The following is a 15,911-nucleotide window of genomic DNA, read 5'->3' on the forward strand; positions in this document are numbered from 1 at the left end:
TACAGTTTTTTTTCCCTCTCATCATAACCCTTTTATAGGTAAATTTTAAAAGGACAAAAACAGATAAATAAAAAGGGCTATATATGTAAGAACTAAGAACAGTTCCCCAGCAATTGTTAATACTTAATAGTAGCTTTACCCTGTAAAGGCTTGTCCTAAACAACACTAATCACTAGTTTTAAGCATAATTGATAATACCATTAGAAACAATTCTAAAGCAAACCTAAGAACTTAGCATTAAACAGACAGTGGTTGTGATAAAATAATTATGGTAACCAAATCTCAAGGTCAACATAATGCACATGATGTACTTGGCCAGATCAACATATAATATTCCATGAAGGGGAAGTCGCAAGAAGTTAATAAAACACATTCTGTGCAAAAATGCATTACCAATCAGAGGAATTAACTTAATCAAGAACAAACTAAGTGCACATGTGACATTATATCGATTAAAGGCCTAAGAATATATCCAAGATTACGAAGTACACAAAATGCTATTCAGAATCTCTGCATTAATGGTTTCATAGCAAAGCCATGAAGGGATTGATTAGCACTTAGATAACAGGTAAAAATACTTGAAACTTAGGCCCCATCTTGCTGTATAAAGGGGTTGGCAATCTCATCTGTACCATCAGTTGGGGACACAAGCATGACAGCAGTTCCTCTACAAACCTGCAGTGCACCAGAAGCAGTCAAGTCCCTTGGTATTGAAATATCCAAAACAAAAACAAACTATAAAAAGAAAACAAATAAATAAATACATCTGCTTATTTAGTCATGTAAGTTCTATTTTTTATTTTCATTTTGCAGAAAATGATTTTGTGATATAATAATAAGGGATAAGTATTGTTTTGGTCCCTCACGTTGAGGGTCAGAATCGAACCCGTCCCCGATGTATATTTTGATTTAAAATCATCCTTAAAGTCATATTTAAATTTAAAATCGTCCTTTCTAATAAAATTTTTTAATTTATTCCTAAACTACCCTTATAAAAAAAATTATAAAATAAAAAAAAAACAAAAAAAAACGCGTGGGGGTGGGGGGAGGGTATTCGAAGGGGAGGGAAAGGGGGGATCAGAGGAAAGGGGATGGGGAAAGGACGTGGGGGTGGGGATGGGGGAAGGGGAAAGGACGTGGGGGTGGGGGTGGGGGTGGTGGGAAGGGGAGATCAGAGGGGGAGGGGGACGGCGGCGGTGAAGGGAGAAGGGGGAAAGGACCCGGGGTGGGGGTGGGGGGAAGGGGAGAGGGGGAAGGGGACGGCGGTGGCAAAGTTTGGAGCCGCCGTTGCCGTGGTGGTCCCGTCGCTGTTGGAGATCGCCGCCTCTGCCTCGTCGCTTCTGCCTCGCCGTCTCTGCTCGCCGCCTCTGCTTCACCGCCTCGCCGCCTCTGCCTCTGCCTCGCCGCCTCGCCGCCTCTGCCTCGCCGTCTCTGCTCGCCGCCTCTGCTTCGCCGCCTCTGCCTCTGCTCGTCGCATCGCCGCCTCTGCTCTCCGCCTCTGCTCGCCGCCTCTGTCTCGCCTCTGCTTCCTTGCTTCTGTTTGGTGTTCTTTCTATTTTTGTTTGGTGGTGGTTGTGGTTGTGGTTGTGGTGTTGTTTCCTGCTTTCTTGGTGGTGGTCTTGGTGTTGGTGGTCGTGGTTGGTGGTGGTTGTGGTTGTGGTTGTGAGGGTGGGGGTGGATGGTGGTGGGAAGGGGAGACCGGGGGGTGGGGGAGGGGGAAAGGGGAGACCGAGGGTGGGGTGGAGGTGGGGGTGGCAGGAAGGGGAGACGGGGAGGGGGAGACCGGGGGTGGGGTGGGGGTGGCTGGAAGGGGAGACGGGGGTGGATGGTGGTGGGAAGGGGAGACCGGGGGGGAGGGGGGTGGGGGAGGGGGGAAGGGGAGACGTGCGGGGGTGGGGGGGGGGAAGGGAGGGTATTTTTGTCCAAAAAAATAAAAAGGACGATTTTAATACGAAAAAAACACGTTAAGGACGATTTTAAATCAAAATATACATCGGGGACGGGTTCGATTCTGACCCTCAACGTGAGGGACCAAAATCGTACTTATCCCTAATAATAACTTCCCCTATAGACACTGCAAACTCCAAAATTGGTGGAATTTTAAACAATTAGCATATAAGGGTGTATGTAATGTAGGTAGCCTAGTCTAAATGCATCTATAGTCTTTAGATGTATTGCAATGAAATGCTCTTATTATAAAATGAACGAAGCTCTTTAAATTTTGCAGAAGCCTATTATTAATCTCTTCTATGAAGCATGGCATTCATAAAACGTTTGTTCCCCCTCCCCTTCCAATATGAACCTTACCGAAAGAGAGAGAGATTAAGTAATCAGGAGGCACACAAATGTTGACATGTCCTTCTTAGATCTTCATTTTTGCTTACATTTAATAATAAGCTTATAAGCTCTCATCAGTTTAACACAACTTATCCCACAACTGATAATTTTCCCTTTTCTTTATTCCAACTAAAAAACTCATCAGTTGAGGAGGAAAACCAACAAGGTTCAGGAAATTATTTTTCACATTCATGCATGAAATGTTGATTTTCAGACTGGATCAGCAAAATTTTACAAACAAGGTATAGTGTTGAAATGGAAGAAAACTTACAATTAAGCCAAGACGTCTGGTCTGATCAGTAGTTTTGAGAGGATCATCAGGATCTACAGCACGAGACAAATGCAATATTCATAATATATATATATATATATATTACAAGGCAGAAAATTTTTAGGAACAAGCCAACTTATTATTTTGGTAGAGAAAAAGGGAGAAGAGAAAATGAAAACACAAGTTCTACAGTGAACTCAATATTTGTATGGAAATCTTAATTTTGCTGTTTGATTTGATAAATCTGAAAGAAAGCATATGTAAAAAGATGATGGATTCAATGAAAATAAGCCCCACTTAAAGTGAGAACAAAGTCAAATATTTTAAAACCCAATGTTAATATTATTCAGCTTTCAGCACCAAAAAATTCTGTGCTAATTCTGCACATAGTTAGGGTTATTATTGATGGGCCTCTCACTCAAGTAAAATGGCAGTCTTGAGATATTTACATCATACAGTTTGATCATAGCTGCAGCGGAATTGAAGTTAAAGCATGCCAGTTAATAGCTCATTACTCATTCAGCCCTCAATCTCATGAATCAGTAAACATCCCTTTTCTTAATCCTCAAAAATTTGTGACACAAGAAAATTGATCTAGCTTAGTGTGGTAAATAATAAATTTAATGAAGAAACTTCTTGACAACAAAACAAATGATAAATCATTCTCCTAACTATTTCATTCAAAATAATGGCAACAAAGTTCACCAGATGCACATATTCTTTGCCCCTACCAAACTTCATTGTAAGATGCAACAATGCGAAAGTTACATTACAAAAGTTATTAGCATGATAAGAAAGTCAAAGCTTCAGAAGTACATACATGATAAATCGTTAAATTCATAAATAAAGAAATAGGGTCCACCTATTAGTTACCTCTTAGAAACTCTACAGCTTCATCTAGGACAAGGTTTAGCAACTGATCATAACCTTTGAGAGTTCCTGTCACTGTAATTCAACAAAGTAAAATGTAATGAAAGTATGTATAAGAGTCTGATGCCATTTTAATTCAAGAAAGATGCACAAAATCTCAACTTAGTATTGATTAGCAAATGTTCAAAAATTGCAGTTGAGCACTATTCATTTAAACTCAAAATGAACAGCAGTGGTTTAAAACCAAAAAAATGCCAAACTGACACGATTTTATTGTTCAGAAAGACAGGAACTACATCAAGATTCAAGAGTAAGCATTATTCTCCATGAGGAATTCACAATCTATAACCAGAATCAACGTTGGGAAACATTTACAATAATCATCCATACTGTGACTATGTTCAAATTGTTCACGTATCTAGCTTTAACACCAACGTACAAATATGAGACTAGTAAAACCATATCCAACCAAATAAAATAAAATAAACAATGAACCAAATACATACTTCAACAATAGTCAACCCAAATCATACATATTTTGACTTACAAATAAATTAAGGGGAAAAACAAAGGAAGAGGAGATAGGGTTTAACCTTGTCTGCCACCAGTGAGTTTAACCTGAACACCTTTGTCAACGAACTTCGCTAGGTCCAGAACAGTTTCTTTCCTTCCCGACTGTCAATTTTAAAATGGATTAAAAGAAATGAGACCTATTTCCCTTTGCCCTTTGTTGCGGAAAAGTTATTAGGTTTTAGAAAAGAGGGGATGTGTTGCCGGAGAACATACCATGGCTTGATTGAATTTGCAGCGGAGATAGCTTTGCTGGAAATGGTAATTTTCTGTGAAGAGAAAAGGGATTTGAGTTGCGGAATGATGCAGATGAAGATGAAGATGAAGAGGGAGAAGGAAGCTAAGCTCACACTCTCACTCACACCGTGTCTTCGAAGCAAAACTCTTCGCCACCACACTGAACTCAACCAACACTTTTTAGTTTTTACCCGTTTTTGGGAGTAAATCGTAAAATCACTCATTTTTAAAATTGATCTCTAATTTTTTTTTTTAATCAAATTCGTATTTAAAGATTTTAAATTGATCAGGTTAGAGTGTTAGTCATTTTATTATTTTTATTATTAATAGTATCAAAATTTATTAATATAATACATTAAGTAATATCACACATCACAACACACATCTAATAGTCTTAATTGACTATTAACATGATTAATTTATGAAATTAGATCAGATCAACTCTAAATTAAGAGATTCTAATCCCTCAGGTAGCATTTGGTGGAGAGACAGGGATGAAAAGATGAGACTGAAAGATAGAGACTAAGAGACAGGGATTGAAATAAATCTCAGTATTCTGTTTGGTGCAAACTGGGAGACAATAATTGAAACAAGAATGAAACTCTAATTTAATTTGCACAAAGGATAAAATTGGAATTAATTAGTTGAAATAAAAGTATTTTAAGTATAAAATGTTATTAAAGTTTCAGTCTCCATCTCTAAAAATTTTAGTCCCCTGTGTCCCTATTTTTGGAGGTACTAAAATACTGAAATTTTAGAGACAGAGACAGAAATTTTAGTACCAGACTCTGAACTAACAAACACGATACTGAGTCTCAGTCTATCAGTCTCTGTCTCAGTACCTCAAAACAAACGCTACCTAGGTAGCGTTTGGTGGAGAGATAGAGACGGCAAGACTGAGACTGAGAGACAGAGACTAAGAGACATGAATTGAAATAAATCTCAATATTCTGTTTGGTGCAAAATGGGAGACAGGAATTGAAACAAGAATAAAATTCTAATTTAATTTGCACAAAGGGTAAAATTGAAATTAATTAATTGAAATGAAAGTATTTTAGGTATAAAATGTTATTAAAGTTTCAGTCTCCATCTCTAAAAATTTCAGTCCCCTGTGTCCCTACTTTTTGGAGGTACTGAAATACTGAAATTTTAGAGATAGAGACAGAAATTTTAGTACCAGTCTCTGAACTAACAAATACGATACTGAGTCTCAGTCTCTCAATCTCTGTCTCAGTACCTCAAAAGAAACGCTACCTTTTTGTATCTTCTCTTTGGCTTGTTTAGCCTTCTTTGTATCCCTTGCGCCAATTACAACTCTCACTCCTCTCTTTGCTAACACTCTTGCTGTTTCAGCTCCAATTCCAGAACTTGCCCCTTTAATAATTTGATTTTAAAACATAATAAAAATATCTATTTTCTTTTTTACTAAAAATAGGAGACTCGAACCCACAACTTCTTAGATGAGTATAAGAAGAATATGTTATTTGAGCTATAACTCAAGTAATAAAATTTTATTTATTATATATTAAGTTATTGTTCTTATTCATTATGGGAATTAAGAAAAATAAAATACTAGGGGGAAATCCCTCACACATTATTATTATTATTTTGTTCTTAGATAGAGTTGCGTTACTTGTATATCTAAAATTGGATTAAAATAAAATTAAATTTAAATAACATAGATAGGGAGATCTAGTAGGTGTAGTGTGAACAAATGAAATTAAATTTAGAAGATGAAGAACACAAAAGAGACAAAATCATATCTTGTTGCGACCAAAAAGAAACGACCACCTTAAGTGGTACCCCTCACGTGCAATACTATTGTCTTCAACTTTATCAATGCCCAAAAAATAATCCAAATATACATAGAAATTTCTTGTAAAGAATTCCATCATTGAATTAGGTGGTGAATTAACATTAAATTTAATTTGGCCAATATAATTCTTCATTAAAAAACTTTCATACACATAAATAAAGATTCAAGTTCAACTATCCTTTGAGAAAGAACGATAATATAAGATTATAAGTTTGAATTGAACATTTCTAAATCTATATACACTATTAACAAACTCCTAATAATATGATCACTTTACATGCTCTAATCTGGAGAATTGGACAGAAAACTTCACATACAAGGCTAAGATTTAAAGGTTAGAGTCTAAAATTAAAAATTAAAAAAATTAATTGGTATTAACTGGAAAAAATTGACTACTCCCTAGTTAAACTCTATAATATAAGGTAGAAACTCAGGTGAAGTCGACTTCACGTGAAGTTGATATCTGAGAACCGTTAGATGATTTGACTGATTTGACTAAATTTTCATCCAACGACTCTCAGGTATCCAACGACTCAAGTGAAGTCGACTTCACTTGAGTTTTCACCATAATATAAATATTGTAACTAATTAAGGATGAATATATAAGACTTACCAGTTATAATAGCGGTTAGATTGGAAGAAGAAGAAGAATGTTGTTGATGAGTGACTTGTTCAGCAGTTGAATTTGAACCAAAAGTCCAAAACCACTTGGCCCTGCAATTCCAGCTAAGTATCTTGTCCTTTCATGGATTTATGCCTATGCTTTTCTTCCTTGCTTTTAGAATATACCTTAATATAGAGGTGTCCTTTGTGATGGCTTGGGAAAAGTCATGGTTATGGTGGCTAAGAGTGATGGACCTGTAATAATATGACGAGTATATACCCATTTTGGTCCTCAAAAAATTTTAAACTGGACATTTTAGTCCCCAACTAAAATTAATTAGTCGATTGGTCCCTAACAATTAACTCCGTCAGTCATTTAGGTCTTTAGCTCCGTCAACTCTAACGGAAGACAAAATGGTCCCTGAAAACGCTAACATGGGACAAAATGATCCCTGACAACTCTAACAAGGGACAAAATAATCCCTGACCCCTTTATTCGAAAACGACACTGTTCTTTCCCAATTTTCATCATATCTCGCATAATCCTAACATTCATACTCTCCTTCTTCACCTTCACAGTCTTCTTTTCCATCTTTTCCTTCCTCCTCTTTAGCTCAAAGATTAAGCCATGGTGTAATTGTCACACGTGTCGCACCTACCTCAATATGTCATGGACCACACACTTCCTAAATCTTTGTGACTGGTACATCCACCTCCTCTGTACTTCATCCACCAAAAGCATCCACTTCCATGTCTTTGATAACATCACCTCCAACACCGACAACGTCCACAACATCTTCAAGACCAAGTTCCACAACTATTCCAAGGGCACACCTTTCTCCACTCTCCGGCAAGCAACATAGATTGTTGGACATTAGGATATCATGAGAAGATTCTCCTTCGACATCATATGCAAATTCTCATTTGAAATAGACATCGAGTGCTTCATTCCTTCTCTTTCGGAGTCTTAACAAATGACTTGCTGTCTGGATTCATGGGATCCATCGAAGACGACAACTAGTTGAGAGACATAGGCATTAGTTTCCTGAGTATAAATTGGTTGAGAACAAGTTGAGGATTTTTTTTTTTTTTAGATAATTATATCTCCACCCAATTCCAAACAAAGTGGGCGTAGTTCCAAAAAAATAGTAACAAAAACAGAGCAATAACTACAAAGAAAACATAAAAACTAGCATAAAAAGCAAACAGTGAGCAAAAGAATATAATGATTTTAGCTCCTCCAAAGACACTTCAAGATGAACCCGATCTTATACAACATCAAATCATGATCATTCTCCTTTCAATTTTTACTCTGCAGAATTATTGGCCTTTTTCATAGATCAGTAAATCATGCATCAAAAATCAACTTCATATGTCTTCTTATTTTCCTTAGACTTGATATTTACACTCATAAGTACATCAATTACTCCTATATTATCGATCTTGACACCATCGATTTGTGCATTCTACAACTTCCTCCTTTAACTTCTCTAATACCAACACTCCATTATTAAAGACAATGTTATTTCTATATCTCCATGTGCACCATATTACAGAAAAAAATAACACCACCCACACTTTCTTCATATCTTTTCTTATCTTTCTATCCATCCACACCTCAAAGCATTCTTTGGTGGTTCCTGGCCAAACCCAAATCACACTCCAATCCACCAAGATTGATCCCCACAACTTCCATATACGATCACATGAAAAAGCAAGTGATGTACCGTCTCCAATCTATCCTTATATAAGACACAAAAGGATTCCGCTTCTGGTACAATCTTAAACTTACATAATCTATCTCTAGTATTCAATCTTTCTAAAATTACAAATCACATCAGCAACTCAATCCGTGGAGGATTTTTTTTTCTTGTGAACATTAAATTTATAGAGTGTGCATTGTATAGTTTGATGTTACAGTGTTAGACTGTTAGTGTTATGCGAGATATGATAGAAATTGGGAGAGAACAGTGTCGTTTCCGAACCGAGGAGATCAGGGACCATTTTGTCCCCTGTTAGAGTTGTTAGGGACTATTTTGTCCTCCGTAAGAATTAACGGAATAAAGGACCTAAATGACTGACAGAGTTAATTGTTAGGGACCAATCGAGTAATTAATTTTAGTTGGGGACTAAAGTGTCCAGTTTAAAATTCTTTGAAGACTAAAATGGGTATATACTCTAATATGACACATGACAGTTTGACTCTCATGAAAAAATTTGAAAAAATAGTAACTATTTTAGAAATTTTTTATTTGTATTAAATATATTTTTGATGACTAATTTTTAAAAAAAATTAGAACTAATTCAGTAATAATTATTTTATAAGAACAACTATCAGAGATAATTGTCATGTATTATTATTAGATTAGTTTTAAATTTTTTAAAAATTTAGTTGTTATAGTTGTTAAGGATATATTTATTTTGGGATAAAATAAAAAATATATTTTACCCATTAATTAATTATGTACTGTTGATATATACAGTTATACACCTATATATGTTAGTTGGGTGGTCCATAAACTATATATATACTAATAAAAATATAAAATAATTTGGAATGGAAACTAATATTTAATTTGCAATATTACTATATTAATTGAATTTTTTAAAACTTATTTTTGTCTTTATTTCTTATAATTATTGCTTGTGTCCTTATTAAGTGGCTTGCATTTTCCTTGTCATATTCGGAAATTGATAAGGTCTAATAAGATAATATCTTCCAGCATAATTATGCTTCTGTATTAAGAAGAAAGTGCACAATGATGCTTAATATATAAATCAGGTAACAATAAAATTATTTTGTGAAGATAATTAATTACCATTGGTGAAGTAAAACTAGATTATTGGTCCTTTAATTTCTTGCTTTTGTTTTCGTTTCATTTACCTTCTATTCAATTTAGTGTATTAAGAAGAAAAGCTTTTCTTATTTAATTAAGACTCAATTTGAGTAAACAGTTTAATTAAATTAAAAAAAATTTAAATAATAAATATTTGTATTAAAAATAATTTATAAATAAATTATTTTGTATTTAATTTTTTTTAATCTTAAAATGTGTTTATTTTAAAAAATAATAATAAAAAAAATTTATTATAAAAAAGTCATTCTCTTAATTTTTTCATAAACACTTAAATAACCTTTTAAAAATTATAATTTAATTTTAAAAATAACACCAAAAGATTAGAGCCCATTCATATTTAGAGGGATTAACATTTTCTATCCTACCTAAACATGTCATTTTCTCTCCCACTTGTTCACATTTCAAAATTAATCACTCATATTGATTTGCACGTTTTAAAATATATATATATATATTAATTTGCACGAAATTTATTTAAAATCGGCTTGACTTAACTAACAAATAATTACTGAAAAATATTAATAAAACCATTCACATATATCATGTGATTAAGATAAATTACACTTTAGATTTTTTTTATAATAACAAAATAAGATTGACTTCTTGATAAATATTAACATTATTATTAATTTATTATTACATGTGTTATACGTGAGATTATATTTAAGAATAAAATAAAATTAACTTGACAAATTCTTTCATAGCCAAATATTGGAAACTATGATAAACATATACATACTATTATTATTATTATTATTATTATTATTATTATTATTATTATTATTATTATTATTATTATTATTATTACATGTAGTATATTTGAGATTTTATAATCTAAAATAATAAAAGTTTAATGATTCTGTTAGTCCTGTAATTTTACTGAAATTTTAATTAGATTTTTATATCTTTTTCTATTCGATTGAATTCTTATACCATAGATTTTGTAATTAAGTTTCTGTTGTGACAAAAATGTTAGAATTAATAAAATATTCTATTAAACAAAACAAATATACTTAATATTTGACTGAATATTTTGTATAGTTTAATATAATATTCCGCTAATTCAAATGTTTTTGTTGCGATAGAAACTTAATTACAAAATCTGATATGGTATATTCTGTATAGTTTAATATAATATTCCGCTAATTCAAATATTTTTGTTACGATAGAAACTTAATTACAAAAATTATAGCGTACAGATATAAAGATAAATATATTCCCTTTGGTTTGATGTAAAGGTGACACATGGATTTATGTTGATTATTGGGGGAGCAGCTTGCAGAGCTTTCTGAGCAGCTTGCAGAGCTTGTAGAGCTGGTTTACAATGGCTCTATATTGTAGCTAAGCTGGTGGAAGATAATTTCAGGTTAACATTAGAATTCTGTTGAAGGAATATCATGAATGGACTTGTCATTGTTGGGCCATTGTTTCATTCTTGAAATATTAAGCGGAGACCAATTATAATTACCAAAAAAAAGAGGAGACCAATTATTATAAATTTATAATATTGGTGTTAAACTAATGAAATTGATATGCAATAAGTAAACTGATGAGGAAGCATGAATGTAGTTTATTCCTCTTATTTGTAACGTTTTTAAATTCAAAATAACACATTACCATAAAATTTGATTTTTTAATTTGGAATTTAGATACTGTTGAACTTGGTTATTAGGAACAACTAGTTTTTTTTTTTTTTTTTGGTATCTTGCACGGAAAAATTAAATTTAATTTAAATTATAAATATTATTTAGTATTACTATAAATTATATATATAATTATTAAAATAGTAATCCTTTATTATTTACAATATTTATTTTTACAAATTTTTTTGTCATCTCTATTTATAGTTTGTCTTATTTTAATTCTCCAAAATTATTAAAAATTTAGCTATTAAAATTTTGAGTTACAAAAAATATTTAATTTTGATTTAATTTTTATATTCACAATATAATAGATTATTCCATATAACTCATTATTTTGAGAAAATTATTTTTTTTTTTTGAAAAATATTTTTATATTTAATTTCTCATAATAAAAATTATAAATATATTTAGTTACTTTAAATTAAAATTTAATTTCAGCATTTATCTACCACATTTATTAAAATTAGATCTTTTATGCTTTATTTTAAATTTTTTATTCTATTAAAAAATTTATGATTTAAAAAATTTAATTAGTAATTAAATTAACAAAATATCAATTTGTATACATTAAATTAAGTATATTTTTTCTTTCACATAAAATATGTTAATGTTATTTACTATTTCTACCCATAATATAACACGTGGTAGTAAATCTAAGAAGGATAAATTGGTATATTAATAACTCCGTTGTGTGTGTAAAATTTTTAATTAAAGTGAAATGACAATATACTTTGCGACAAAAGAAAAATTAAAGTAACTATAAATTTTGTACCAAAAATAGAGTCAGATGTCAAAGAAGTGAGACAAGGACAGGGTGATAGTAGAGATACCTACAAGTACTTCGTCCCTGAACCCTGACCTTTTTTTTGTCCTCGTCTTCAATTTCTACTGTAAAAAAATATTTACTCTCATTTTTGTTCTCTTACATTTTTCACAATTTCTACAAGATTCTATTATCTATCTACTTTTGATAATTTTCTATAAAAATTCTAATAAAATTAAAAAAATAAAAAATAAAAAATCATAAAACATTGCATTAACTTATGAATACATCTTGTTCAAAATTATAAATTCAATAAAATTTAATATCATGTTTAAAAAAATAAAATAACACACCATAAAATTACTAAAATATATATGAGAGATAAAATTACTAAAATATTCATAGTAACCTAAAATTTTGAGGAATTCGAGGATTATGGAGAACAAAGCGGAGATCCTACTCAGGTCTTTGCAGTGGTCTCTGAGAAATTTCATTCTCCATCCTTGCCTCAGCATAAAATACTCTTAAGATGAAACTACATCAGTTTTCTCATTAGTTATAATTAATTTAAGGTCTAGTGTGATATATGTATTAATTAAATTAATTAGCTGTATAATTTAGGATAAAACATACAATTAAATTAAACTCAACTCAATATTACACAATTCACTCAAATAAAAAAACGTTACATGAATCTCCCCAATCACCTCTCTATATAAATCGAATGAGTCAAACTAGATTTTGATCTCTATATAAATCTAATCACTCTGGCTCGATTTATGCATACATGCATGCATGATGTCCTAGTAAATCAAAACAGAGTGATTAGATTTATTAGAACAGCATGCATGCATGCATAAATTGAAACAGGGTGAGTAGATTTACATAGCGAGGTAATTTATTTATTATAATTGATTTGATTTAAATTATTTGTTATAATTAATTGATTGATATAAATTATAATAAATTGTGTAATATTCAAATATCTAATCAAATTAATTAGTTGATATAATTAATTCATCATAATGAATTATATTATTTAATGAAATAAAAAAATAAATTAAAAAATATTTTTAGAAGCATGCCACATTAATTTTATTATTAAATGTAAAAAGTTAAGTTTTATATAATAAAATAGAAAATATTTTTGGCCCTTCTATTAACTAGTGTTGTAAATTTTTTTCCTCATTTTTCCCTTTTCATTGTATTTCGGTGGAAATAATAAAAACACAGAAACTCTTCTTTATTTTCCCCACAAAAAAAATTCACCAATAACAACCAGAAAATTCCTTCTCCAATATTTTCTCCCTTGGCTCACCCTTGTATAACCATTAGTCCATTACAAAGTTTTAGACTTCATTAACATTTGTCAATACCTAACCCATATTTCATAATAAGGTGTTGGGCTTTTGACAGTTTACAAAAGTTGGTAAAATAAACATTATAAGTACAATGAAGTTTAAATTCCTCTTTGAAAATTCATGTCCAAAAACTCTCACTAATATAACCAAAAATAAAAAAGTTGCCAAGAATGGAACTCAAGTGATGTACATGCTGTTATAGAATCAACACGATTTGTTAGGCTCTTTAAAGCTGCTTGAATTAACTAAAATCTGACACATTATCTGTCAAACAATCTATAATTTAAAATATCTGTAAATCATTACAAATTTACATATGTAGCATAGAGCAGAGGGACCCATAAAATTAACCTACCTATGTAACTAATAGACTTTCAAATCAAAGCAAAAAAGCAAAGATGCAAATAGACAAAGATTCTTTTTTAGTCTGTGATATACTCACCAAGATACGTGCTATATGCTCAGCCTAAGTTCTTGCTGAAAGGCCGTCTCAAGTTTTTTTTTTTTTTTTTTAATTTAATGATAATCTTTTTAACAAAAAAGTTGTTTTGTCTTTAATTTGGATTCAATAAAATCATAATGTGATTTCATTGTCACAATATGCTATCTATTCTCAAGGTCTTTAATTTTCTTTTTCCCTATTTTTCTGCCTTATACAATAGACATCAATTATATAAAATAGAAGAGAAAGTATATTAACAGAACTACATGTGTTCATAATTTCATATGGAAATGAGAGCTAGAAGTTAAGAAGTAACATCATAAAGCATTTAATGACATATCTTAAATAATTTTTTGGGGAAAAATCTTCTAGAAGGAAGAGATTAATAAAGTAAAAATAAAACATGTAATCCCAAATAACTTCATAATTTTTATTATGTGTGAATTTTACTAAATTGATTTGAGTAGGACTAAATCCTATTTTTTCACTTTAGTAATTTTTTTTTATTTTAGAAGCGTTTGATCCAATAATTTAGTTTGATAAATAATTTTGGTAAAAAAGTTATAATTATGTATATAAACTAAAAATATAATTAATAGTAGCTTAAGTTTAGATACATTTAAATGCGTATATAAAATTACTCTTATTTAAACATTTTATTCTTACACTTATTCTCTTTATCATTTATCTCTTTTATTAATAAGGTTACTAGTAGGGAAAAAAAATTAATCAACATTGTTTAGTTTTCCAAATTGAATTTTCAAAATGAACAATTAATTTGAACACAAAAGAGTCATGCTATTTGAATATCTCTAAAATAAATATAAAATATTTATGGAGGAATGCTTAACAAAATCTAATCATTTTTCTAACAAATATTTATAGATGAGTTAAGATTTCTAATAATTTTTCTTGCATGATTAATGGTAGAGCATATTATACTAGGTTTTGCATTAAGGCATTTGTTAAAAAATTGATAAATCATTTTATTAAAAAATAAATTTTTATATTCTTAACCAAATGCCTGTTATTATTAAGCCATTTTTATGATTCCAGGACATGTTTGTTGGAGGAAGTGATACTACTTCAACAACTCTAGAATGGACTTTTGCTGAGCTCCTTAAGAACCCAAATGTCACGAAGAAAGCCCAAGAAGAAGTAAGAAGAGCTGTGGGGAGCAAATCAAAAGTGGAAGAAAATGATGTGAATCCAATGAACTACTTGAATTGTGTGATCAAACAAAGTTTAATTAGATCTTATTTTAATCTGACTATATTTATAATTTGAGTTATTTTAATTTAATTAAAATTAATATCTTAATCATAGTAGAACTATTTTATAATTAAATTATTATTTAAAATAAGTGATAGTCTAATTCCTTAAATATGAATAACCAATTTTTTTTTTTCCAAATCAATCTTTTTAAAAAAACCACTTCTGAGTTCTCGTTGCTTGAAGCACATTAACACTCTTTCAATGTAACCACTCACTACCTACCGTGATAATAGTTGAATGTTTTGGATATCATTTTATTTTATTTTTTCTCATTTTCTTAAGATATTTTTACCAAATTATAAACTCCATGAACTTTCAAAAATTTAAATGAATCTAACTATTCATGCTAAAATTTTAATCTTACTAGATGAAACTGATATAAAGAATGATATATCATTGTCAAAGAAGATAATAGAAAATTGAATAGGAATGAGATTTTATGGATTCACTTTTATCAAAGTATGTTCAAGTTAATTATTTGTTAGGGTGAACGATTTTAGGAGGCGCGAAGACGATGAAAAAATGGGGAGGAGTGAAAGTTATTATAGAGAGAATTAGAGTACTTGGTTTGAAAAAAAAAAATTAATTTTTTCTTCTGTGTTTTAAAAAGAATGATTTGGAGAAAATAAGATTTAATTATTAATATTTTAAAAAATTATATAATTATTTATTTCAAATAATAACTTAATTATAAAATGATGCTATTATGTCAGGCATGTTCTCCTCCTTCTTCTTTTATTTGTTATTTTTATTCTAAAAAGGTATAAGGTCACATAGTGTAGTTAAAATGATACGATTAGGAATCCCTGAATTGGAATTGGGCTTGTGTTTAGCGTATTTATCTCTTCTAATAAGTTGTTAAGGA

At 30.6% G+C, this 15,911-nt stretch overlaps 1 protein-coding gene across 1 annotated transcript; it reads right to left on the reverse strand.

Annotated features, from left to right (window-relative positions):
• Positions 1-389: 389 nt before the first annotated feature.
• Positions 390-6,838, reverse strand: EMB2816 (Small nuclear ribonucleoprotein family protein). Its single transcript, XM_088509468.1, has 6 exons — positions 6,715-6,838; positions 4,265-4,317; positions 4,072-4,153; positions 3,482-3,553; positions 2,609-2,661; positions 390-675 (listed from the first exon to the last, which is right to left on the reverse strand). The coding sequence occupies exons 2-6, from the start codon at positions 4,265-4,267 to the stop codon at positions 586-588; spliced, it is 300 nt and encodes a 99-aa protein (XP_088365594.1). The 5' UTR covers positions 4,268-4,317; positions 6,715-6,838; the 3' UTR covers positions 390-585.
• Positions 6,839-15,911: the final 9,073 nt, after the last annotated feature.

Source organism: Arachis ipaensis, chromosome B3 (assembly GCF_059453495.1).
Source record: "Arachis ipaensis isolate K30076 ecotype BB chromosome B3, ASM5945349v1, whole genome shotgun sequence".
Classification (NCBI taxonomy): domain Eukaryota; kingdom Viridiplantae; phylum Streptophyta; class Magnoliopsida; order Fabales; family Fabaceae; genus Arachis; species Arachis ipaensis.

Excerpts from the sequence above, each read along its gene's own strand:
- EMB2816 (XM_088509468.1), bottom strand. Across the intron at positions 2,662-3,481 it reads AGCTGTAGAGTTTCTAAGAG|ATCCTGATGATCCTCTCAAA; the intron begins GTAACTAATAGG and ends CTCGTGCTGTAG. Across the intron at positions 676-2,608 it reads CCAGACGTCTTGGCTTAATT|GTTTGTAGAGGAACTGCTGT; the intron begins GTAAGTTTTCTT and ends GGTGCACTGCAG.